The 24,586-nt window shown below is 40.0% G+C and overlaps 1 protein-coding gene across 1 annotated transcript in view; it reads right to left on the bottom strand.

Moving 5' to 3' along the window:
• Positions 1-1,876: 1,876 nt before the first annotated feature.
• b4galnt4a (beta-1,4-N-acetyl-galactosaminyltransferase 4a) overlaps positions 1,877-24,586 on the bottom strand; it is a 94,698-nt gene continuing 71,988 nt past the window's right edge. Inside the window, exons 8-20 of the mRNA XM_088377632.1 lie at positions 15,514-15,592; positions 10,802-10,868; positions 8,702-8,866; positions 8,510-8,619; positions 8,063-8,163; positions 7,796-7,869; positions 6,256-7,726; positions 5,717-6,099; positions 5,396-5,549; positions 5,241-5,313; positions 4,326-4,479; positions 4,092-4,218; positions 1,877-3,822 (exon numbers count right to left, since the gene is read on the bottom strand). Coding sequence (XP_088233758.1) covers positions 3,708-3,822; positions 4,092-4,218; positions 4,326-4,479; positions 5,241-5,313; positions 5,396-5,549; positions 5,717-6,099; positions 6,256-7,726; positions 7,796-7,869; positions 8,063-8,163; positions 8,510-8,619; positions 8,702-8,866; positions 10,802-10,868; positions 15,514-15,592 — 3,073 coding nt within the window. The 3' untranslated portion in view covers positions 1,877-3,707. The remainder of the gene's footprint in view (positions 3,823-4,091; positions 4,219-4,325; positions 4,480-5,240; positions 5,314-5,395; positions 5,550-5,716; positions 6,100-6,255; positions 7,727-7,795; positions 7,870-8,062; positions 8,164-8,509; positions 8,620-8,701; positions 8,867-10,801; positions 10,869-15,513; positions 15,593-24,586) is intronic.

Genomic DNA, 24,586 nt, shown 5'->3' with positions numbered 1-24,586 from the left:
ATTGCGAGAGAGACCCAACAACTGCTCGTGGGTTCGTAGGCGGGGCGGGGCTACCGGAGAATGACAACACGGAAGTAATTGACCAATCAGGAGACGACCAAACGATAGGAAGCCAATCAGACCGTGTAAACGTTGCCATTCATTAAAGCGCATACTTCTGTGCTGGACCCTTCATGTGTCTTTTCTCAATTGCCAACTTGCAACAAATTACGATTGTTTAAAAATAAAAAAAAATAAAAAAGCCAACCCCTGTTAACAGTTTTATATGACAGAGCCCAATTCCTGTAGCTGAAACGAACAGACAAGTTATTTTTGATGGAGAGTCAGCTGGCCTTCCTTTCAACTCATCTCTTCCCTTTGGCTCATTGAAAAACTGAAGGATTTTTCTTTATGTGCATGATAAATGCAACTTTAGAATTGCTATAAAATGTCACTGAAGAGGCAATCAAATAAGTCATTTGTTTACATGTGTGGTATTCTTCAGAGAACTGCAAACATGCCTCATTTAGTTTACTTGAGGTTGAAATCCTAATTGTTACTTTATCACATGAGTTTCCGGTATTTCAGCTCATGTGTTCTAAAACGAGGTGTATCAAAAAAATTAAAACTCATAAGCAGATTGTGCCTTTCGGGATGAAGTGTGAGCAGAGCATTAACATGCATGCTGCTGACTATAACTGGAGGTGACAATGGCTATTTTGTTTTTTTGTACTTTATGTTGCTGCAATCATCACAGCAAAACATTATGCACAATACAATTCCCAGAAAAAGGGTGAATCAGTTCCATTTTCGGTTTGAGTCAAAGGCCGTGATAAAAAGAGAGGAAGTGCAAAAGCCTCTGAGGCCATTACAGGGGGTTAACCTTGCCTCATCCAAACAACACGTTACTCTTGTGAGGCCATCACTTGCGTCATGTCATGCGGTTGAAAACATCAAGGACATCATCCAGAACAGCAAGGACATAGGATCTAAGTCTGAAAATGATCAAATTTTACATCACACAATTACCAGCACACATGACCTTCTCTGTGAATTATTTTGCATGCATCAGTGGCTGTGATAAACAATGGTATAAATCAAATTGGGAATAACACAGTTCAACTTTTGTAATAAAAAAACTTATCTTTTTAAACCTCAACTAAACATAAACATGATTTTACAGTAGATATGTAATATAATTAATTGAAAACACCCCCTAAAATAGTTTCTAAGGCAAATTGCAACATGACTTTTTGAAATAACTTATTGCGCCACAAAATGATGTCACCAGTTTGTGTGCACGTCGTTGCTATGGTGCTATAGAGTTGTTGGTGACGTTATTTTAAATGTTTTCATAATGTCCCCATGTTGCTCAATTCTTAAAGGGTGAGGCAAGGTAGTCCATAACTTGCGTATGTGAATTGATCGCCCTCTTGTGGATAGATGTGGGATATATACATAGTGACGTTGAACGGGGTAAAGACCAAGGTTCATGCATCCATCCATCCATTTTCTATAGTGCTTGTCCCCACGGGGGTCGCGGGCGTGCTGGAGTCATCCCAGCAGTCATCGGGCAGTAGGCGGGGGACACCCTGAACAGGTTGCCAGCCAATCGCAGGGCACACAGAGACAAACAACCATCAGCACTCGCACTCACACCTAGGGCCAATTTGGAAGGCTCAATCGGCCTGTTTTGGGGATGTGATAGGAAACTGGAGTGTTCGGAGAAAACCCACGCGGGCACGGAGAGAACATGCAAACGCCACACCGGGAGGGTAGGAGGTGGAATCGAACCGGCACCCTCCTAACTGTGAGGTGGACGTGCTAACCAGTGCACCGCCGAGCCACCCTAGTTCTAATATATCACATTAAAAAAAAACTCACACAGAAAAGGATGTGGGCGTAAGCGTACAATTTTGTATTAAAAAACAAACAAAAGTACAATACATTCTTAAAACATTTCCTCTACAAAACAATTTCACAGAAATTACCTTGGAATGTATATACCTATTTCCCATCAATTTCCCTTTTAAATATATATCTAGTCTAGTTATAATGCTTCTTCTGCTTTTTAATTTGCCCCTTGTGAATGTTAAATAACCTTACATTGTTTGGACCTTTCCCAATAGAGGCAAAGATAGGGCATTTAACAATCATACAGTCAATAACAGGTCTTAAATTATTACTCATATGAGTCCAGCCTGGAGCCTACTAGCCACTCCTCATCATAAGTACCATGCTGTATAAAGAGGCAATAAGAATCCGCCCTCCAGGCAAGCTAATGGGAGCCAGTGAGCCCCTGCTGGACTGCAGCTGCCAGTGAGTCTGGTTCTGCTCAGTAGTCTCTTAGTTTGCAACAACACGTTCAATGCACTACTACAGCAAACACACATAGATACCTGTAATCCATTGTAAAGGACCGTCACTCCTTTGTGATAGTGTAACTGAAGATATAGTGACATTACAGCCCATTTGTAAATCATTTCCGACACTCTTGTGTCAGTAATATATAACTGTATAAAAACTGCCTGCAGCCCAACTCAGATGAAGGCACACATTTGAGAGAAATTTAACGTTCCCACTTCTGTTGAGTTTAAGTTAAGCGTTCTCTACAGATAAATATTTTGAAACATTTAAATCCAGGATTTTCAACGCAACAGCAACGCAACTATCAGCCCTCGTCTTCCCTCGTTAGAGTTTTATGTTCCATGTGAGGTTAGACATTTAGAGGGAATAGAGGATAGAATCAGTATATTAAAAGGTGCAAACTGTTTACAAACCAATGCTTTAGAAATAAAACCACAACAGTTGGTGCATACACAAACAAAAACTACTGAAGGCATCTAAAAGCAGAATGTGGAGTTAATGAGACAGGAAATGCCATAAATAGCAAAGAGCAATATGATGGATGGTAAAACGCATGTTACAGTGCACAGAACAGCAGTTTTATAGAAACGTTCAACTGTATAAAATAATGACACTGAAACTCAACTGATGAAGCTCGAGGCAAAAGTACATTAGAAATAAATTTTCAAAAAAGATGAAAAGCGCGTGTGTGTGTTGTATGTATGCGTGTGTGTGTCTATATATATATATATATATATATAGACACACACAGACACACACACACACATATATATTGCAGTATATCCAGAAAATAAAAGATTTATTAAGCATTATCACTATTGGGCTGTGATGACACACATTCATGTTAGACTGTCATGTGTGCACATCCTAGAAAAAAAATAATCTTAGGTTAGCATCTCTAACCCTTATGAGAAAAAAGGTGTTTTCTTCACACACTTATATACATATATACATGTGCACATTCATACATATGGAAAAACAGCTGCTTTCCAGTTCTTCTAAAAACATTGCACTAGAATTGAGCTATGAGAAGGAGAAAAAAAAGTCTCTCCCTCAAGTACTCCAGTTGATGATTCAAAGTTACTCAGGATGATCTTTGTAAACAGCTCACTTCCAAAGTTCACATATGGACTTTGTACCGTCAAACAAACTATCCTCGAAAGGATGCTGGAACCTTGGCCATCAGTGAGCGAGCTTTCTTGAGTCAATCTCATACCCACACACGCATGCACGCACATACACTTTCGCACACATGCATGCGCATACACGCAAACACACACACACTTGCACGCACACTTGCACACAGGCACACACACTTGCACACAGTGGATCTGCAGGTAGATTAGTATTCAGGTGCTGCATTATCCCTTTGCAGTTTTCTTGTTTTGGGCATTCCACATTCCACGTTTGGAGTGGTAGTAGTGAAAGAAGTTTCTTAAGCGTAGTCTCTCTACTTCCAAACCATTCTGCAATACCCTATAGACATCCAGAAAGAGAAAGAAATGAAATACACTCTGAAGGTGAGCATTTTTAAAATGAGATCCTTGTGTATTTTTATGAGGTGTGGAGGCTTTTATCAAACATGGCCTATTCGTTGAACTCAAATTCTAATGTAAGTGACTTTCAATAGTTTCATAAAAACAGGCGTTTGATTCCAGGATCGTCTTTATGTCTTCATTTATTTTCGCATGGTATTATGAGATAAACAGAAAAATCAAATATTCTAAATTTTCATGCTGAGTTACCTGTCCAAAAGCTCCCAGTCTTCTCCGCCCCAGCGGTCTTTAAATTCTTCGGTGTTCATCCCGCCAATTTTGTCAAAATCAGACTTGTAGATCCCAAACAAACCGAAGCCATTCACCTCCCAATAACCTGTGAAAAGTAAAAACTCGCATCAAAAAATGAAGAACATTACCAGTCCCAAGTGAATGGTGAATGCAATCATGTCAGATATTTTCATTTTTATTTGTGCGTCTTACCATCAGGCTCCTGTGGCGAACTCCCGCAGCCAAGTCTCATGACAATAGGAGCAAAAGCAAGGCGCCCTTCAACACAGTGCTTCCTGATGCTCTCCAAGATGTTTAGAGGGAAATGAATGTGGAGGTCACACAGGAACACAATGCTGTGGCTATCCTGCCGGAAGGAAAACACACAGTAATTATAACTGCAGTATTGTTTATGTGGTGAGTACAAGTTAGCCCAGTTTAGGGGATTAATTTGTTATCTGAAAGATGTTTGGGTGAAAGGGCAAAACTCACAAGTGGTCAGTGCCGTAAAATTATTTTTATATATTTGTTTATAAATATTTTTATATTATTATTTGTACATTGGGTTACAGTTATGCTTTAAACCATTAACTTTTTGTCAGACGCATCGAAATCTTCAAACTGGTACTAGTCTAATTCCAGAGTAATCAATCCATTAATTAAGAAGCTTTGTCAGCACTTTTTGAGTATGTTTTTTTTATTAAATATGATATTAAATATTAAATTTAAATTGTTCCAAATATGTTCTATAATAATAATAATAATAATAATAATAATAATAATAATAATAATAATAATAATAATAACAATAATAACTAACACAGCAAGCATTCCTAGCATCTGGCCTCAGAATCGGCAATCTGTCTTAGCCTCCACACCCTCCAAATGATTCCAGAGTGATTGACAGGCCTGTCATTGCATTGTAACGGCACTGACACTCAACTGACGGATCAACGTCGAGCTAGAAATGGGCAGCCTCTCATCACCAGGTGGGGGGAAGGGTGCACAAAGGCACGTGGGATTGAGACATATTCAGCGAGTCAAATAAGGGACAGCCATGGCATACACATGCCAGAGATGCAGTTAACTGTTGAAGCACTGCTCTCCCATTGTGTTTGTCTATCTCACCTCAATGGTATCCACTCCAATCTGCAGTCCAGCTGAGCGCTCAAAGTTCCCTTCTCTCCTCAGATACTCATATCTTAACAAAACAAAGCAAATAATTGCTAAGTCAACTATTAAACGGACATGGAAGTTGCCGCCTTGCGAGATGCACGACGCACCTTGGAACAGTGCTTTCTCTAAGCGCTTGCTCCACATCCATGTCTTCACTCTCAAAGTCTACAATGATGATGTTGAAGTTGTTATCCTTGGTTTGATGATGAAGATTTTCCATGTCAGAAATGAACTGCTGGATCCAGCGAGCTTGGTTCTTTACTGAAAGGCAGGAACAAGAGAACTCGGATGAACTGCAAGCCCATTTGAACTGTCACCTGTGTACGGTGTGACCTGAGGAAATATCTCCAAGATCCTTATTTCTAGATGAGAGAACATGAACAATGAATTCATTACAGACTATTCCAACAGTAGCGTTTCTGACTAACCTGGTACCACAAAGTGCACCATGACATCTTTCCTCCATTGTAGCATGACCGGCTGGCAGAGCAGAGGTTTGGCAAAGGCTGTGCTCCAGGCTGTGGCTCCAGGCCGTGAGGGAGATTTGGTGGGTGGAAGGTGTGGAGCGGTGCTGAGGTTGGACGTGGCAGCCGAGGGGCCCGAGGCCGGGATGGAAGCCGGAGCCGTGTTCTCCGTGTTCTCAAGGCTTTCGTCAACTTGCCTGCCCCGGTGAAGCAGCAAATAGATGTATTCGGACAGACGCACGACACTGCGGCCTCTCTCCATCAGCTCCAGCTCCACCAGGTAGCGGTTCCCTCTGGCAGAGTCTCGCCGCTTCTCCACGTTGATGATTCGTAGCAGGGTATAAATCCTGGATTCCGGATACAGACAATCGATAAAGTACAGAATTTCAAAACAAAAGAATAAAATTGTTTAATTTGCCAAATAAAAAAACGCTGCCTTTATTTTAGATTGAATTACAACAAATGTATTCATGTAAAGTCGATAAGCATTCACGTGTTCTTACCCGCCGTTGCGTTCGTTGAGCTTCTCCATGTACTGAGCCAGCACGTCCACCACCTCGCTCTCCGCCAGCTGGAGGTTACCAGACACATTGCAGCGAAGGTCATTCCAGTCGGAGCGCAGAAGCTCAAAATCCATTGGGTTCACCGAGAAAGTCCTCTGCCAGTTGATGCTCTCCTCTGCCCAACCTGGCCGCGCTTCCACCTCTTCGTAGCTGTAGTCCGACATTTCACCTTCCTCGGGTTCTGGTTCCATGTCAGGATTAGAGCGGTTTGTGTCTTGCTCCATCTCTGCCAGGTTGGCGTCCGGCTGTGACTCTGTGATCTCGGTGGTCTTGAGGTAGGAGGTTACTCGCACTTGACCTTGGAGGCTTTCGGTGGAGTTCAACCAGTGAGGAGCATGCTGGGTGGGGTCTTGGTGACGAGACCGTGGGGTCAGAGGGTGTGATTTGCTGGTCGGACCTGTTGTGGCTGTCATCTTTAAAGCAAGGTTCTCCCCTTTGCTGAGGCTCTCATCTGACCGTTTTAGAGCTGTCAATTTATTGGTAGACTTTTGTACATTTTCATTTGGAATGTTGATGCTTTTATTGTGAAGGGATGATTTACCCCATTTTGTGGGTGGATTGGGCCAGAGCTGAGGGGAGCTAACTGGACTCCTGCCTCTGCTTTTAACCCATCCAACATGCCCTTTGTCCCCAAGTTTGACCAGTCTTGTGGTCCTCCCAGTTTGATACAGAAAGACTCCAGGGAACACCTCTCTCGGATGGTCAGATGCCCTCTCCTCCCTTCTCTCTCGACGCTGCTCCCTCTCCTTCTCTCGCTCCCTGTGTGGCCGAGGCCTGGTGATGTAGATCTTGTTCTCTTGTGTCTTCTCTTTCTTGCTTCCAGCAATCTTATTTTTACTGTCACGGATATTGTTGGTGTGGGCAGAGTTGGTGAGGATGTGTTTGGCATGACTAGTTATGGAGGACTTTTTTGGAAAAAGGAGAGGTCGAGTTACTAATTTAGGAGTAGCATCGACCTCCTCTTCTCCACCACCTTTACTGGCCGGGCTGAGTGCTGCAGGACTGTTGCGGCTCCACGACAGAGAGCGGCCTCGGACCACGCTTTCTGTGTCGGAGCGACGCATCCTAGTTTGGAGTTCTGACAGACCGTCTTTGGCATCATAACTCCTGTTAGCCCTAGGTTGAGCTCCTCTCCAGTTTCTGTCCCTTTCTATCTCATCTCTGTAGGCAAAGTGTCTCCTTTCTCTGCGGTTTACTATATTATTGATTGCACCATCTTCCCTCTCACCAGGATCCTCCTCGCCATCCTCTACTTCTTTACTTGCAAATGTAGGTCGCGATTGAGTGTGATGATGGGAGGACTTGGAAGCATGGCTTGTCTGACTGAGGTGAAGAGGCTTCTTGGGTGACTGCGTGCCAACAATCTCTGCCTCGTCTTCCATATCCACCACTTCGTCTTCCTCCAGGAAATCTGGAGACAAATAAACAAGGCATACGGTGAGAAATACAGGTGTGGCCCTTAGAGTCAGCCGTATGTTACCATCAGGGTTGGGAAAGAAGAACGGCCTGTCATCTTCCTCTTCATCCATCTTCATGTACTTATAAAAGCCGAATCTTGAAGACAGAAACAATACCCTTTTTAAAATAACTTTCTTCAAAATGTGTCATCAATGATATTTTAACTCCTGTTTTAACAAGTGGAAAAAAAGTAACAGGTTGCACTGGGTCATGGTGGTGTAATTACTGTTGCGTTTTACATATCTGGATGTGTTAAGATGAACTGAAGATTCCCTTTTGATCGACATACTTCTCTAAGTAGATGGGTGACTCTCTGTAGAAGCACTTGTTCTCTCGTTCCATATGTGTGAGACGGGTGAAATCATTTGGGTAAACAAATGACAGATAAACCTGGAAAACAGTATAGCGTCAAACATAAATTGCAGATCGTTAAACTAGCTAATCAAATGAATTGTAACTTGTTTTATATTAGTGTAGTAAGTCATAGTTTATGATAGGGGGCAGCAGCGTTCCATATTGGCTGCAACTCTCCAGTTGATTTATGAGAGAAGCTGATGAGTTAATGGTAAACACTTTTTTTTATTATTTAGCAGGTTAAGTCATCTACATATGGCTGCTATAATTGGATGCACTGCTGATGACCCACAAAGATGATTTCAGCAACCCTTTCATCCAATTAAAACAGTGAATAGCAAGCATAGTGGTCCAAAGGGAAGACGATTGAGAGGTCACTTACAAACTGCAGGCCCTGATATCGAGCAATGGGAAAATCTTTGACGACATAGGTGGGAGAGTAAAGACAAGCAGGCAGAACATTTTCTAGTCGGGAGGGGTCGATCATGGGAGCTGAAAGGGGAGAAAACATTTTGCATGAGGTTATTTATTCAGAAATATTTTACAGACAATCTGAAATGATGGACAGACTTACTGCTATAGAAGGTGTCCCTCGGGTCTGGCTTCAACATATCTGCTCCGTGCCGTAGCTTGCCATCTTCTTCCAATTTTTGGGGCAGAGACTCCTCTGGGAGCCGAACATGACTGGCAAAAGTCTGAGGGATGTGATCGACGCTGTTCATCTTGAGGCTGGACTCGTCTGAAAAATTCAGAGCAAAAACACGACTGAGAAAGAGTGGGGACATTAAACGACAGGTTTTTGAAGGACAAAGGAGTGCAAATGGTTTATTCTGTGACCACCAGAGAGCACTTAGGCATTAGAAGGTGCAGCACAATCACTATAGTACTATTGAGATACAATAGCATAAATTGTATTTAAAAAATCCAGAGCTACAAGACATTTTACAGATACTACAAAGATAATAATGTTCACTTTTGATTGACTCGATCATAAAAGTCTTCTGTTTCTGTTCAGGGATGTCAATCACAATGCACATATTTAAACAAAACAAAAAAAATGTACTCTCACACTGACTGGGAACCAAAATTCAAGCTGCATTATAGCGATAGGGCCATTACACCCTTCCAGACTTGCTCATTCACGCATCATTTAAATTACAATGGGACATCAAAGGTCAAGCATATTGGTAATTGAGTCACACAGTCACCGTAAAACTCTGACTACAGTAACTGCACTGGAAATGTTACTATTTAAAGTATTTTACCATTCAAATCTCAACTGAAGATACATTTTCACGGAAACCCCTGATGACCAGCCTTTCAACAGAACAAGCAAGGAATGAAGATTCTGTCATCCTCGTGGCCACTCACAGTCGACTATTTGCTCAGTGTTGCATGATATGTACTTGTCATTGCACTGAAACACTCCAACTTGGAGATAGTGGTAGTCAGTCATCCTACAGGTAGGTAGCATTAGCAATTACCCACTCAATCGAGCTATCACAAACTGTGCCGTTGTACAAATTGCTGCGTTTTGAGAGTAAAAGCCGTAACAGCAGGAAAAAGAAGGAAGACGAGAAGTGGAAAAACAAAGATGAGGAAAGAAAGTTGGAAGACAAAAAATAGTGCAGAGGAGAATCATAATTACACCAATCGATCGAGTAGAGGCAGGAGGCAAGCATGTGTGATTAATGGCGCGTCAGGTGCATTGCCTGATGGGAGGGATGCATGTAATTAACAGGGTGGTCAGCAACATTTTTATCCTCTCGGGATTGAGATTGGTGATGCACATTCACACAGTTTACACAAACAAAACAAATTGCACCTATTTTTTAAAATTATTTTCAAGACACTTGTTGTTTACATGCGTGCCTTCCACAACTTAGTCAAACATATTTAAATATCTGCCATTGAGGAATATGTTCTATTCTCGCAAAATTCAGGGTATGGCCTTGGTTTGCTTTGTCAGGTCTCTGAAGGTTCCAGATTGTCAATATTTCACAGATCGTTGCTCCAAGGAGGTCAAGAACTACCGGTATATCCACTACAAGATGGGGAAGGTCAAATAATAAGTAATTTATACTAAGGGACATTGAAAATCAACACAAAGGCACAGATTATGCTGCCAGTTGTGTCGCCAGTGTACATGACCCCAATTGTACCTGTGGGGCCTTTTAGCATCTGGCCTGTCTGTCCGTAGCATCTCAGTCCTGATACGGAGCTGCAATGTGCTCACAAGTGTCATCCGAAAGAAAATCGATAGCCAGTTCACAAGGACTTGAACCTAGTGCTGACATTTCCTCAAGTGAGCAGAATAAAAAAATAATAACACTGTTACCTCACATAAGATGATTCTAAGTTCAAATGTGTGTCAGTTTCCTTGTCTGATACAAAGTCCCGTGAACCACTCCTAAACTCATTTTCAAATTCCCAGTGCTGATATTTCCTCAACTGAGCAGAATGAAAAAATCATTCCTAAACTCATTTGCATATTCTTCTTCGTGTTTCTTGTCTTCAACAAGAGTACCCCTACGTACGTATGTACCTACCTACTATGTATGCATGGAGGCTCACTTAACTTCCCTTAGGGGATAAAGTTTTCTGAATATGAAAAAGTACTACCAGATAAGTTCACGTTTTAAACTCAATCAAATGAACAAAATCAAACTTTTACCTGTATACAATGAGATGAAGGCTGAGTCTATCACTTCGTATTTCAGACCAGGGAGGAATGGACGCCACTGTGTGTGAAAAGAAGAGAGACAAAAGCAAAGAATAAAGTGAGGAGAGCAAACGTAAGCAAGTAGAGAGACATGAATCTTATATCACAGTTTATATTTCACAGTTATTGATTTGAGCAACTTCTTGAGATCAATGTGCTGCTGGAGGTTGGTACCAACACATAGAAAAGAAGGAAAACCAAAACTCAACGACTTAGGGCGTTATAAAGCGAAAAGTAACATAATACGTACATGAAATAGGTATGGACGTCAGTAATAAACAGTGACAATCAGTGATTTAAATCAACACAATGATGTGACATTAGAGAAACGCAGAGAGCAGTGAAGCGAATACAAGAAAGGGAACGACAAGCTACAATTCTTTTAAATAGATTTAACAATTAACAAGTCACTTCTTGTTAGCCTGGCTGTAATTACAGATGACAGCTCATTTTTGCTGTGCCTTCTTGAGGACATAAATAAAATCACACTCTAAATCATGCAAATGCCTACACACACACAGCTGCACCCACGCACGCACACACACACGCACACGCACACACACAGTAAAATTAATATAAGAGTAGGTGTTATTATGTGACTGCTTCAGATTCAAATACATGCTAACTACAACCGAGCAAACAGCACAGGTGTTAGACTGACAAAAGGGGTTAAAGCGACATCATGCTGTGACGTGGCAGGAAGGGACCGGCTGGCCCAGCAAGGTTTTAATATACTGTAATGCCATTGTTTTACTAAAGTAGACAGTCTAGCAAGGTCATGTAGGACAGGCGGACTTGGACTTGAAGGACAAATAAAACCAGTAAGACTGCTTGCCTGCTTGGTCAGCCGAAGCTGTGTTAAAATGTCGAGTATAAATTAACTTGCACTTACTACAAGCGCTGGAATTAAATTAATTCAAGCGATAAAGATTCAAGTGATACTGTTCTGTAATTATGCCTATTTGGAGCATACTGTATGGTGTACACTTTATAGTTTGTTTGTGGGGGGCCATTAGATCAACATTTAATTTTGAATAAAAACATGGCAGCTCTCTGGGATGCTCACGCAGCATCCATGCACTTCTCTGCCCTGTCACTTTGTAATAATCTCTCGTTTTTTTTAAAGGGATGGAAATGTATTTTTTTATCCGATTCAATTATTCGAAAAAATAATCAACAAGTTTATTAACTCCTGAAATAATTGTTGCATGATTGAAAAAGGTACTTTTGTTCTTGTATCCATTATTTTTATTTATTTTTATCCTTTTCCATTTATTATAATTTAACATCCTGTCCATTTTTCTTTTTAATCAAATTTTTAATCCTTTGACTTGTCAGTTTCCTCTTTGACTATTGAATGTGATGCAGATAAATTTTGAATTGCAGCAAAGACTACACCAGAATTACAAATGCATGTTTTTGACAGCTGCTGAACTTGAATTGAACCTTAACAGAATTATAGTGATTAAAAAGCAAGTAGTATCAGATTTACTTGTACAATGAAAAGAGACAATATACTTTAATGGCCGCCTCCAGGTGGCACAGACCACTTGCTGATTTATGGTCAGATGTGAGGTGGATATTGAGAGAACTCTCTGTATATGCTTGTGTGAGAATCTGCCTTTCCTTGTGTGTGAGTTTCCAAGGAGAAGGTGAGTGTGCACACAGAACGGCATTCATATTAATTGGTAGACGGTCAGAGACTTGTCCTGGCAGGAACGATAAAAGAGGAACATTAAAGGCGCGAATTTAAATCCTACACCTTTGCTGCCATCACTAATTAAGCCGCGACTTTCTTCTTTTCTGTGCCGTTCTCTCAGTGGCACCATTTAATGACCATTGCTTTACTTTATGCTGATAACAGCTGACACTTTCCATTAGGTCAGCGTGCTTCTTAGACAACGAGAAAACAATGTAACAAATTTAAGACCCATCTACAGCAACAAAACAAGTAAATAACTTCATCTGGAGGGTGAACACTACAAATGATTATACAGATGCCTTACATCCAATTAGGTAACACCGGGGCTTCCATGCAGATGTGATGCCACCTCAGCTTTTATCCCTCTACGGCAGGGGTAGGCAATTAATTTTACAAAGAGGCCATGTGAGAATGGAATGGTTGTCAAGTGCCACACCAGCACGCTAAGCTCAATTGTATTCTACAGTGTAAAAGCATTCCATTGTATTGTTTCAACAAGATGTTTCTTGATGAATGTTATAATTGGGATATAAAACTGCTAAATGAAATCAGCAGCAGAAGGGTGAGTTTGCAGATCAACAACAATCATTTTGTCACATATGTTAAAACAGTGCAGATAACGTGACAAAAATAAGGTCAATGCAAATTTACCCCTCTAGTTTCATCTTGTGCTTCAAATTTTATTTTTAAATTTTAAAATTTGCCATAACAAGAATAGCCTGTCACAGACATTAAAGGCAGGCGACGAGGTACTGTGCCCCATGGACAAGGTGTCGACAGCACTATGATGATCGTTTATTTTGATCTTTAGCCAAGTTATAACTATCCTCTAGTAAATTGAAAATACTAGAAAAAAAATAAAACAGCCTCATTTGATGGTGTTTGCCACCCTGACCTCCGCTCTAATGGAGAATGGCGCTGCTTCATGGCACTTAATAAACAACAGCAAGAGAACTATTCGTTCCCAGCCGAGTGCTGTTGCGATATGACATGACATTTCCAGTCCGCGCTCGTCTTAATAATAAAGTTATGTCACTGCGCGACTCTACTAACTTGCTTACTCAAGCTAAAAAACAACAAGCTCGTCATTCATGGGCTTGGTGCTCCCCACAACACGAACATTCTGTTCCTTTGGGGATGCAGTCTATTTCTAACCTGCTTCTTTTGGTGTCTATCCCACCTTTTTTCACTCAATGAGCAAGGTTTTATTTCTTGCTCCAAGATAAGAATGCATCTTTGTATTCTGTATTCTGTCTATCAAGCGCTGCTAAAAAAAATGTTTTCCCACAGCAACAGCTCACCTTTGACCACCCAATCACAACCCGGCATGCAACATAGAGGGAAAAAGCCGTGAATCCAGGCGACGCGCCACAACAAATGAGCATCTGCTTTTATGTGGATTTATGTGAGTACTGTACTTATGCGGTTTTGCCCCACTTGCAATAAATCTGATATTTTTGTAGAGGTGTAAAATATATTTCCTGTTAAATCTCAAAAGGGGCCCATAATAACAGATCGAAAGGTGCATCACACGAATACACAGACACACACACACATACGCGCACACACAAACGATAGTGATTTGCGACATGACTTTCAGAACTTTCATTAAATTGTTCCTGTAAGTATAAAACACTTTGATGGCCTCTGAGATGGAAGGGAGGGATTCATATTAGTGAGCTATTTACCCACGTCAATAAATTGTGTGAATGTGACAAAACCGGGGGACTTGAAAAGAGATATTTGTAAAATAGCACAATGCAATTTGTGCAATGTTTTGGCTACTTTTGAAGCGTGTTCACATGGATATACTCACAATAGACTCAAGGTTTGTTGGAGGTAAAGGAACAATTTTTGTCAAATGTTCAAGGACTGCCAAGATCCATTTTTCCGACATGAAAAGTTCTTTTGTATGAAATGATTTTTATGGCTCATCACTCATTACCAGTGGGCATGAAATTGCATGTAATTTAAACCATGTTGGAATTAATCGGTTTTATGAAAGGAGTTCAAACTTTGCTCAATATCAACACAACTGAATAAGAACACTCATTTATTAATTCTCACCCACACACAGTCATCTTCTTGCAAACTCTTTCTGACTACGTGGCATCCTCCAGGCAACTCACAGCATCTCGTCAACACCTCTCAAAAAACATCCTCAAGCATACTGTCTTGATGTCTTAACATCAATCAATAAATTGAAATTAAACACAGAAGCAGTAAAGCTGAAGGGAGCAGGGTTTGAAGTATTTGTGGATTAAGGTACAACAAATACAGCAAAACAGATAAGGCGCAGGGAAATCTAAGATTTAATGGAAGGCCCAAAAAAGGGAAAGACTTAACCAGTTAGAGAGAGGGAGGTGATTGGAGACAATCTGACAAAGAAAGGGAGTATAAAAATGGCTCTGTGAAAGGAGGAAGTATATCCAGTAATATCGGTCACCGTGACGATGATAACCTCGGCCTTATAATCTAAAAAAAAAAAAAATCCATATACACACAGCGGTGATCTCTTCTCATCACCATCATGTGCCCCCCACTCCAGGTCCGAGCACACAGGAGGTATTTGAAACTTCAGCTTGAAACAAAGTGCCACTCAGGTCTAAGCTTTGCCTCAGGTGCTTGAACACCACTTTGGCCAAAGAAATGATGCAGAGCAGTCAGAGAAAATAGAAAAATGAACATTAGAGGTGGACAATGAACCCCCCCCCAAAAAATGCTTAACATTTTATTTAAGTTCATGCTTATCACACAATGAAAAACCAGTCAGGGTTGACAAAGACAGCCAAATGAAGATTGAGGGATTCTTTATATAACCGACACGTCATTCTACACGCTTATCATGCCACATTTTGAAAGCAAATGCAAAACAAGCAACAAGCCATCGCATATGCAGAGGTGAAGAAAAGATGTCTGATGCCAAAAGGAGATAAATGAATGTCATCTCGTTTTCACTCACCCCAACCTCCACGTGATCCGAGCCCTTGTCATCCTGCTTGTGCAGAATCTCAAAGTAGTAGCGTCGAGACGACATCAGGCTGAGCAGGAGAGAGAAAGAGTTTCTTACTTTCACACAGAAAATGAAATGTCACCTTTGAAAATATCAGCTTAGAATTCAACAAAAACACTGCTGTGACACAGTGTGAATGCACATTATGCATTAAATTTGCATTAACTCACTAATTTGTTAATGGCATTAATTATTTCATCGTGCATTATTATTTCTTTCCTTGTGAACTTCTGTTGCTTCTGACTGCAATGTGCACTGGAATTGGAAAATATATATATTTTTTAATTTATTTTTTATTTGTTTATTTTATTGTATTAAAATAATGCGTTACTGGCATCGCTGGTCACAAGTAAACATTTTCCTCACATTTCAAGGAATATACTTGTATTATTTGCTACTTCACTGTTTTTTTCTTTTCTTTGTTTTGGTGTTATGTGATGGTGTTCCCCTCCTCTCTTCTGTAGCCAATCCGAAACAATCACCACGTCTTCTTTGATTAACTGTGTTTGGATTTGGAGGCAGGAAAAAAATGCTTGGAAAATCACAATCACATACTAGACAGAAAGGAAAGTTACAAACAATTTCTTTGTTATAGCTTGATTAAAGCATTATTATAGAATTAGAATTGACAGTGTTCTTTTGGGGGATTGGGGAGGGACTAATAAATTCTATTCCAAAGACACAATCAGTATCCCTTGGGTAAGCCAGACACTGAACAGCAAGAGACCAAGAAACTCCTAAACATGATCAAATGTGCATTATAATCAATGTCATACTGAGAAGCCAACCAGGAGTGAAACAAAATATCCTTCCATCAAGAGAAGCTCTTATTGATTCTTACAAGATTGCAATATCCGTCTCACTTCCATCAATTAGTATGCATGCAGTTGTCCCTTGAATCCCTTCAACAGACACCGACAGTCGACAGTCTAACAGTCTTATCCTCCACTTGCTTGAAGTCTGGTAACACATTTGTGAGATTACAGACAGAGGCTAAGATATTGGTGCCCTTATGTTATAAGAAGAGAAACCTGCATTGGTCACTGAAATAATTTAAAATCAGCAAAAATGAAACCAATTAAAAAATAGCTTGACTAATTAAAGAAATGTGGGCATTGCTTTTGAAACCCTAAAGCCTAACCCTGATGATCATCCATTATCCGTCCATCTTCCATCATCCATCCATCCATCCGGTCGTCCATTTTCTGAACCGCTTTTCCTCACGAGCATTGTGATGCAGGATTGCATAAAATTTGAAAGCAATGAACGCAATCAAATGATTTCTCTAGGTCTCAATTAGACTTGTGCGCCTCTCAACGGCAATTTTCGGCCACTAGTCGTGTGTGAATTGCTCCAGCTGTCTGAATGGTGCCTACTATAGACTGCATATTTCAGCTAACCCTAACTCTGAACCTAACCTCCTCCATGTTTATGCAGAAACAATGTTGTATGGTTTGTTTTTGGATTTATATACATACAGCTGAGGCGACTTGCCCAAAAGTTCCAGTTTTGTCTCATCTGTCTCCAAGAAGCTTTGTATTGTGTCATTAATCAATCTGCATCTTGGCAAATTCTAGTCTCGTTTCTGTAACCATTATCAGTTGTCACTTGCTTTAATGGAAGGGTACCAGCAATTCTGCCTGCATTGCGTATTCATAGAAAGTCCTTTCTACTTGGTCATGTTATAGATCTGTTTTGCTACATCTGGCACAAGGGTGTCTGTCTGAATCTCAAGACACTCTAGAATGTAATAAGTGGCAGTGAGCTTTGTCTCAACAACAGATCAAGGACCAGCCAAAAGGATAAAGCCCAAAACAAAAACCTGAGCAAAAGCTGAGAACAAAGCAGACTCTTCCAACATGGTCTTCTACGACTTCTATCCAACTCATATTGAACACCTGCATGAGACAGCAAGATTAGTTTGCATGTAATGAGTGGGCCTAACGTCGCCACGCAATGTTAGAACATGCGTTATTTACAAGGCAGCTGGATTGGCCAGAATCCAGGGATAAGATGTGTCAGAAAAGCTCCGCAAATGCTGTCACAAAAAATTGATTTCAAACCAGTACTACAAGTTTTCCCCCTTAATGTGAAAGCAGGTGGCTTGCAAAGTGCCTTAGACTCCAGGGGGATTACTTTCAAATGGGAAAAAAACTGCAATTTGTAGTTTGGGGTTTGAAAGATACCTTTTGAGACAGCAGCTCTGAAACTTTTCTCTACCTCAAACAACAAATTCCCACAGATGTAGCTGTCATATAATGAAAAAAAATGGCATATTTTGTCATTCTTGCTATGTTGTTTAATGATTGATTGTGCTAATTATCAATAATGATGAAAAGGGTGTCAAAAGAAGCTTTTTTTTTCCCACACACATTTTTTACACACAAGTGATTTTCACATAGAGGACAGGAAGACTAATACAGATAAAAAAATACTTTTTCCCTGGTGTGGAAGACAAAGTTAAATGAAAAGGGCAAAGGCTGCAGGAGAAGGTGTGCAGAACACGCTCTGCCACGTGCACATGCTGTCATCGTTTTGTGTGTGATAAATCACAGAATGTGCACAAGAGGTTAAGTCTCATGAATTGTACTCATCCTTCAGAGTGGCCACTAAGAGGCCTGCACAAGTACCATTTTCAGTACTTGCCAATCTGACTGACTTTTTCCAAATGATGCCACCTTAACATTTTTCGAGCTCCTAATTTACAAATTGGAGAATACTTTGACAATAATGAATACAAGCATTGACAAGACTGAGATGCGCACATGCTGATGAAGGTGGGCAGAGGTTCGTAGATATAACCCCAACATTGATAAACTTGTATTCCAATTTCTTTTTTGTTTTGTTTATTCTTGTGTGATTATTATTATTATTATTATTACTACTATTATTATTATTATCATTGTTTATTAATATTATTTTAATAATGTAATTGTTATTATTATTATTATTATTATTATTGTTTATAAATATTATTTTAATAATTTAATCATATATACTCATTATTATTATTATTATTATTAGTAGTAGTAGTAGTAGTAGTAGTAGTAGTAGTAGTAGTAGTAGTAGTAGTAGTAGTAGTAGTAGTAGTAGGGTTACGGTTATTAGTAGTAGTGGTCCTGTACAGATTCATTGTTTGTAAATGTATAACTGTGTGTTTGTTTGAGTGAGTGTGTGCGTGAGAAGAACGGTTTCACTAGTTTTCCAGTGACGGATAACACAAATACCCTGGGTTGATAATAATGAAGACACAAATGAGTGTGAAGAAAGATGGACTAGCAGTGAAAGGCAGATGAACGGCAGGAACAAAGAAAGAACTTAAAATGAATCAATCTCACTGAGAAATGATTTGATTCACAGCTTTGTGCCAGAGAGGTGAGACACAAAAGAATAAGTGAAGGGCAAGGGAAAGACAAGAGAAAAGAATAACTATTCTCATGTGACCATAGATCAGAAGAGGACACAGAACAGAAGCCTAATTTCATGAGTAATTAGCTTAATTTGGAGTGTTTCTTCATTCACGCATGCTGTTCTCCAGAAAAGAAGGAGATGGGAATCCCAGAACTAAGTGTACTGAGATTCTAGGCACAAAAGTGTCATAAACTACCACTTGTAGTCAGTGTTTCAATTCACAGCATTGGAGCAAATCTATCAAAGTTTTGTCCAGAGTAATAGCAGGGTTTTCAAAAAAACGCAAAAGTTAAAATTGTGAGCATAGCTTTTATTATTTTGCAAACGAATCGTCGCCACACTTGCTTTCTGTTTTACTTCATCGTGTAAGCCTTCTTATTCTCCTGAATTCTCAAATGCAATGGCCGAAAAAACTGTGGGCAAACTCTGACCCACAATTGAAGTCAAAGGTATTTTTCCAAAAAGTGTGGGGGGTTTGTTTTTTAGCTGAGAGAAAGCGGTTGAATTGCTTCTGCTAAAGGTACAAAAACCAGAGCACAAAGTCATGGGGATATTTTCACCCACTAACCGTCTAACACATGTATGCATACACACAACATAACATAGACACACTATGCAGCACTAAACCAGAGCAGTAAAGAAGACCGAGCACTACAGTCCTGCGTGAAGCAATATACTTTCTGCCCTGGCAACATAAAACCCACTTGCTGTCATTTGGTTGCTCTCCCTGTCACCACGCATATCCACTGTGTCCTCCAGCCTCAGCAATTTCCTCATTTTGCTTTTGCAGCTCCGTTTCTAATTAATGCTATCTGACTTGCCACCCTATCCCTTGATTTTGCCTCCTCGTCTTGGCGACAGCGATGATTGCAGTGTTTGGAGCTGCCCCAAGGAGATGCACAAACTTCACTTTTCTTCTCCTCGTGCGTCGTCAATCCATTTCTCACGCATTCCTTTAATCCAGAGGACTGCTCATACTGTGCTCCCCTGCAGCCACCATATATTTTAGCTGCTCCATCCCCTCCCTTCACTTCTTCTCACCCGTATCTAGTCGTTGGCTTTTCTCAATACGGCCTTTGCACTTTCCCGTCTGCTTATATCCGCAACTCTACATCCAATTTGCCAGCACATTATCATCCAAACAGAGCATTGCAAAAATGTTTTTCATCATGCCTCTGATTCAGTTTTTCTCACATGGGTTTGGAATTCCTGACCAAGATGAGCGTCGGTGTGACTGTATTTACCACCAGGTGGTCTTGCATTTGTGAGAAGCAATATTTTCAAGTGCTACTACAGCAATGGCAATGCATCAAGGTCAATAAAAAGAAGAATTCATCAAAAGAACCGATTATTATGCTACTATACCTTTGACGACACTTAATGGAAATGAGAATTGAATAATATAGTCGTAGGGTAGCACTACTGTTCTTCAAACATATGAACCATTTGTAACTGATTGGTAATTTGTAAATGATTTGGTTTTTGACTTGTTTTATTCCTCCTGTTCTTGGACAATTAAAATGATCTACCTTTACCAAATTAAACTACTATGTGTATGTTTGTATCACATACTTATGCCCCCTCAGTACATAGAGATTTGATTACAGAAAAGTACTGTCTGGTTTACGAGAACGCGGGTTAATGTGAGGTGGCGTTCATGCATAAATGCCAGCCAGATGTTACGCAGTCCTTCACAGCTAAAACGATGCACATCAACAGCCACGAGACATTCTGATTACACACCAGCTACCGTGCATATCGACACATACTGTCACACACAGCGAGATGTGTCATCAGACTCTTATCATGTGCCATTACAAGCAGGCAGGCAATGAATGAGGGCCGAACAGAAGGGACTCATCGAGACGTCAAATGACACTTGCGGTCTATTCAATAGGTAACTTTGAATGGAACGATGTTAGAAACACACGAGTGAAGGAAGTAGTATATACAAGTGCATCGCAATAGCATTGTAGAAAAGTTCCTTCATTTTAGCTGCTCAATTAAAAAAAAAATCATTAAACACAAACTGATAGAAAATATGTTTCAGACAGGCAATCTTTACTGTATTGAGAATATTTTACTCGTCTTTTTCATAGAATACAGTATTTGAATTTCTTGAGAAGTTGGGCTTTTCGTTACCTCTGTGTTATAGTTATTAAAATGATTAAAAATAAATGTAGCTACAATTTTTGGTGCCGCTATCTCAGATGTATGTGCACTATTGTTGCTTTGTGAAATAAATTGTGGACTATTTTAGAAAATGAAGGGTACTTTTGAACTGACAGCATACTTTCACTGCACACACATATAAATCAAAATGGGGTGAAAAGAGAAAATTACATTTTCTGAAGTGAATGTGGAATGAAAATAAGTGTATTGCGGCTGTTGTACCATCACAAGCTATGAGGGAGAAAAATGCTAGCTTCTCTAAGAGCTGATGGAAAAAATAAAATTGAACAAAAAATACGACATACATTTTTGCCATTCATGTGTTCACATTCTGATGTCGACCAACACAGATTAAATGTATGCGTAGTCATGACTGACAAAGTTCTGATGGGGTGCTGTGAAAGAGAAGATACTGTATGTACTGTATTTCTATTACAATTTATTTAGTGATTAAAATTTTTTTTGCAAACTCCATCAATATTCCTGTGCTGGCCCATGAAGGTATTACGCTGTTCTCTCAACATGCATGATTCTTCATAAGAAGCAGTGCTTAAAGGATTCCATGAAAGATAGTAAGATCTCCCAGAGAGGCACCCTTTAAGTTTCACTCTCTTTTGCTGACTGGGCTTAAACCCCACCATCTGACTATTGCCAGCAAATTTTCAAACGCATGATCCTAACGCAAGAAATACTAAAGTTCTAGGATACAAAATGTTTGTAAGAGGTAAAGAGGTGAGAAGATGAAGACAAAATAAGGCAGAGGGGATTTAAGAGTGTGTGCAAGAAGGGGGGAAGTTACATCACATGTCAGAGAAGGGTCAGGTGTAAATGGCATTTCCTCCAGTTTTTGAACGCCTTCAAAATGCCAGCTGCAGCATCATAGACAACCATGGGATGCTCTTCTGCACGCCATAGTCAAAGGTCAGCCCATTTGTCAGTTTCACTTCTTGTATATGAATGTGCTGAATCCACCATGCTTGCAAACGCCTGTCAAATGTAAAATAATCACATCCCCTCCTTGCCTGGCTCAGGATACACCATGCGTCTATTCCTTTCTGGTATGTTTTACAAAAAAATCCTTTTGATCTTCAGCTAATTGTCAATCCTATCCCACCGTGTTGCATAAATGAAGAAGCAGATGCAATGTTAGTATTCAAAACAGTACTTCCACATATAGAAGTTTCAGCTAACTGTCAACCCTGTCTCCACTGCCTGAGGCTCTGACTGCAGTGCCAGAGAACAGAGATGGTGTTGTCTGACTTATCTGGGTTCCTCATCTGACTGCTAAAGTGTCGCCTGTGACCCCAAGCAGACACTACCAAACTGTCACTTCCCTTCTCAGTCACTGACTTTGAAACTCAAAAACGTCAGTAAAATCATTTTAAAACTCATACTTTCAGATCAAACACACTTTTTTAATTCAAAGGCATCCTGCCTTTAAGAAGATAGTCTTTCCCTCCAGAGTTTCAAGGAGAGGAAACAGAAATGTATGCCTTTTTCACCCATGGCAGCTTTGATTTATGAATACTTGTACAATTGCAGTTTGTTTGGTCAAGTGTGACACTATCCTACACCGTCCAAACACATGAAAAGGAGGTCTTGGTTTGCTTGCAAGGTAACTCTCAGGCATTTTGCTCAGCATATTTGCCGTTGAGGCAGCCCGGTAACATTTGCACAACTTGGGCAAATGGACACCACCACAGATGCAGGTTTGAGTAGCTGTGTTTGCAAATAATCACCAACATCTACATGGAAGGTTGAATACCCCACATTCAGACAGCAAGTAAGTAAGTAAGTAAATAAATAAATGAATAAATAAAGACGCTAGTTAATCCAATCTAATCCAATCCTAGTTGATCCAGTTTACATAAAGGCAAATGAGTGTAAAATGTTATACCTTCTACACTCAAGACATTCTTCCAGGAGGTTCCATTCCAGCCAGGTGGCCTGTACGACCACATCCTCCTATTTGACTGCACTTCTCCATCTGTGCTACATTGGACTCGTAAATCCTACCCCAAGGCAGGAAAAAGGTCACAGTCCATTGGCAGTGGCTAACCCAATTTAAATTCACTACCCAACATGCAATTGCCATTGGTTTGTATGTGTAAGCTAGAGCAGGAAAAGCCAAATGAAAGGCAAAAAGTCAATGAATGCTGGAACAACATATGGAGAGTATAGCAAATACATGACATGTAGGTTCATTATTTGAAATCATTGTAGATAATTTGTCTATTCATCCAGGCATTCCTTCATGGGCTGTGTGCACGATAGCACATAGTCATGTAGTACAGAAAAGGGTCTTACCAAAACTGTTCCCGCAAAGATGAAACAATAAAAGTGTGTTGTAATCATTATTTGTAACTAGGCATAATAAAAGGCGAGATCACAATAATTGGCAAAGTGATGAAATCACTAAGTCATTTCTCTATATTTAGTGAATCAGTAAAGAGGCCAGCTGTTCAACACAGCATAACCTGTGTGTGTGTATGCGTGCGTGCGTGTGTGTGTGATACACATCTGTATCCCAATACAGCAGGTGGCAAGGGTTCAACACCTCTGAACTGCATCTATGAGCCTTCTGACAGGCGAGTGAATTGTTTGTAGTGAAGCCCTCAACCGCACAATGCTTCATTCCCTGACAGTCTGATTCAGGCCTACAGAAGCCATTAGTCACTGTTCGCTTAACTGCAGCGGCTGTGCTGCCCCAATGATCCATAACATAAATAACCATGTTGCAAAGCATGAGAAGAGAAACAGAAAACCTGACAAAAAGTTTTTTTTTTTTTTTCGTAGCTACATCACTGAAAGGTGCTCACTGCTCATCTGTGTTCTTGTGTGTTCTTTCATGTTAATTCAATCCAACAATGAAATCTCATATAGAAGTAGAGGGTATAAACTGAGGCTCGATAAAGAATGGAATGGAGAGTGCAAATAGCCTCTAATGATCTTGAAGCTACAGTACATCCTGGAGTTTGCATGGGTAATGCTAATGCACTTCTCATTCACAAAGACTTATCATAAGTACATAACTCAGATCCTCACCAAATGTGTAGAACTGATGCAGCACTAACTTTAACAGAGTTGATATAAAACCTTTATTTTTCTTTCTGATTATTTTTTAATGGCATACCATATTCTACAAAATACTCCCACAAATGTGGCCTACTGATTGCAAATGAGATTTATGTGCACACAGAAACCTAATCAATTAATTCATCTGATGTAATATTGCTATGTTGCACAAATTAGCACAAAAATGGTAATTCTTTTGAAAATAAAACCACAGGTAAGTCTAATTACATACTTTTTAACAGGGGTGTATTCATTAATGATGAATATAGATGAATGGTATCCAATTGTCTCCCAATAGTCAAATAATAAAATCTAATATGACAATGATGCCACTGTGAGGAAATGGATGTGATTCTGAAAAAGT

The sequence above is a fragment of the Syngnathus floridae genome, chromosome 6 (genome assembly GCF_059516105.1).
Source record: "Syngnathus floridae isolate MCC-2025c chromosome 6, RoL_Sflo_1.0, whole genome shotgun sequence".
NCBI lineage: Eukaryota > Metazoa > Chordata > Actinopteri > Syngnathiformes > Syngnathidae > Syngnathus > Syngnathus floridae.
Note: the sequence above shows the minus strand (reverse complement) of the source record. Positions and strands in the feature narration are given on the sequence as shown.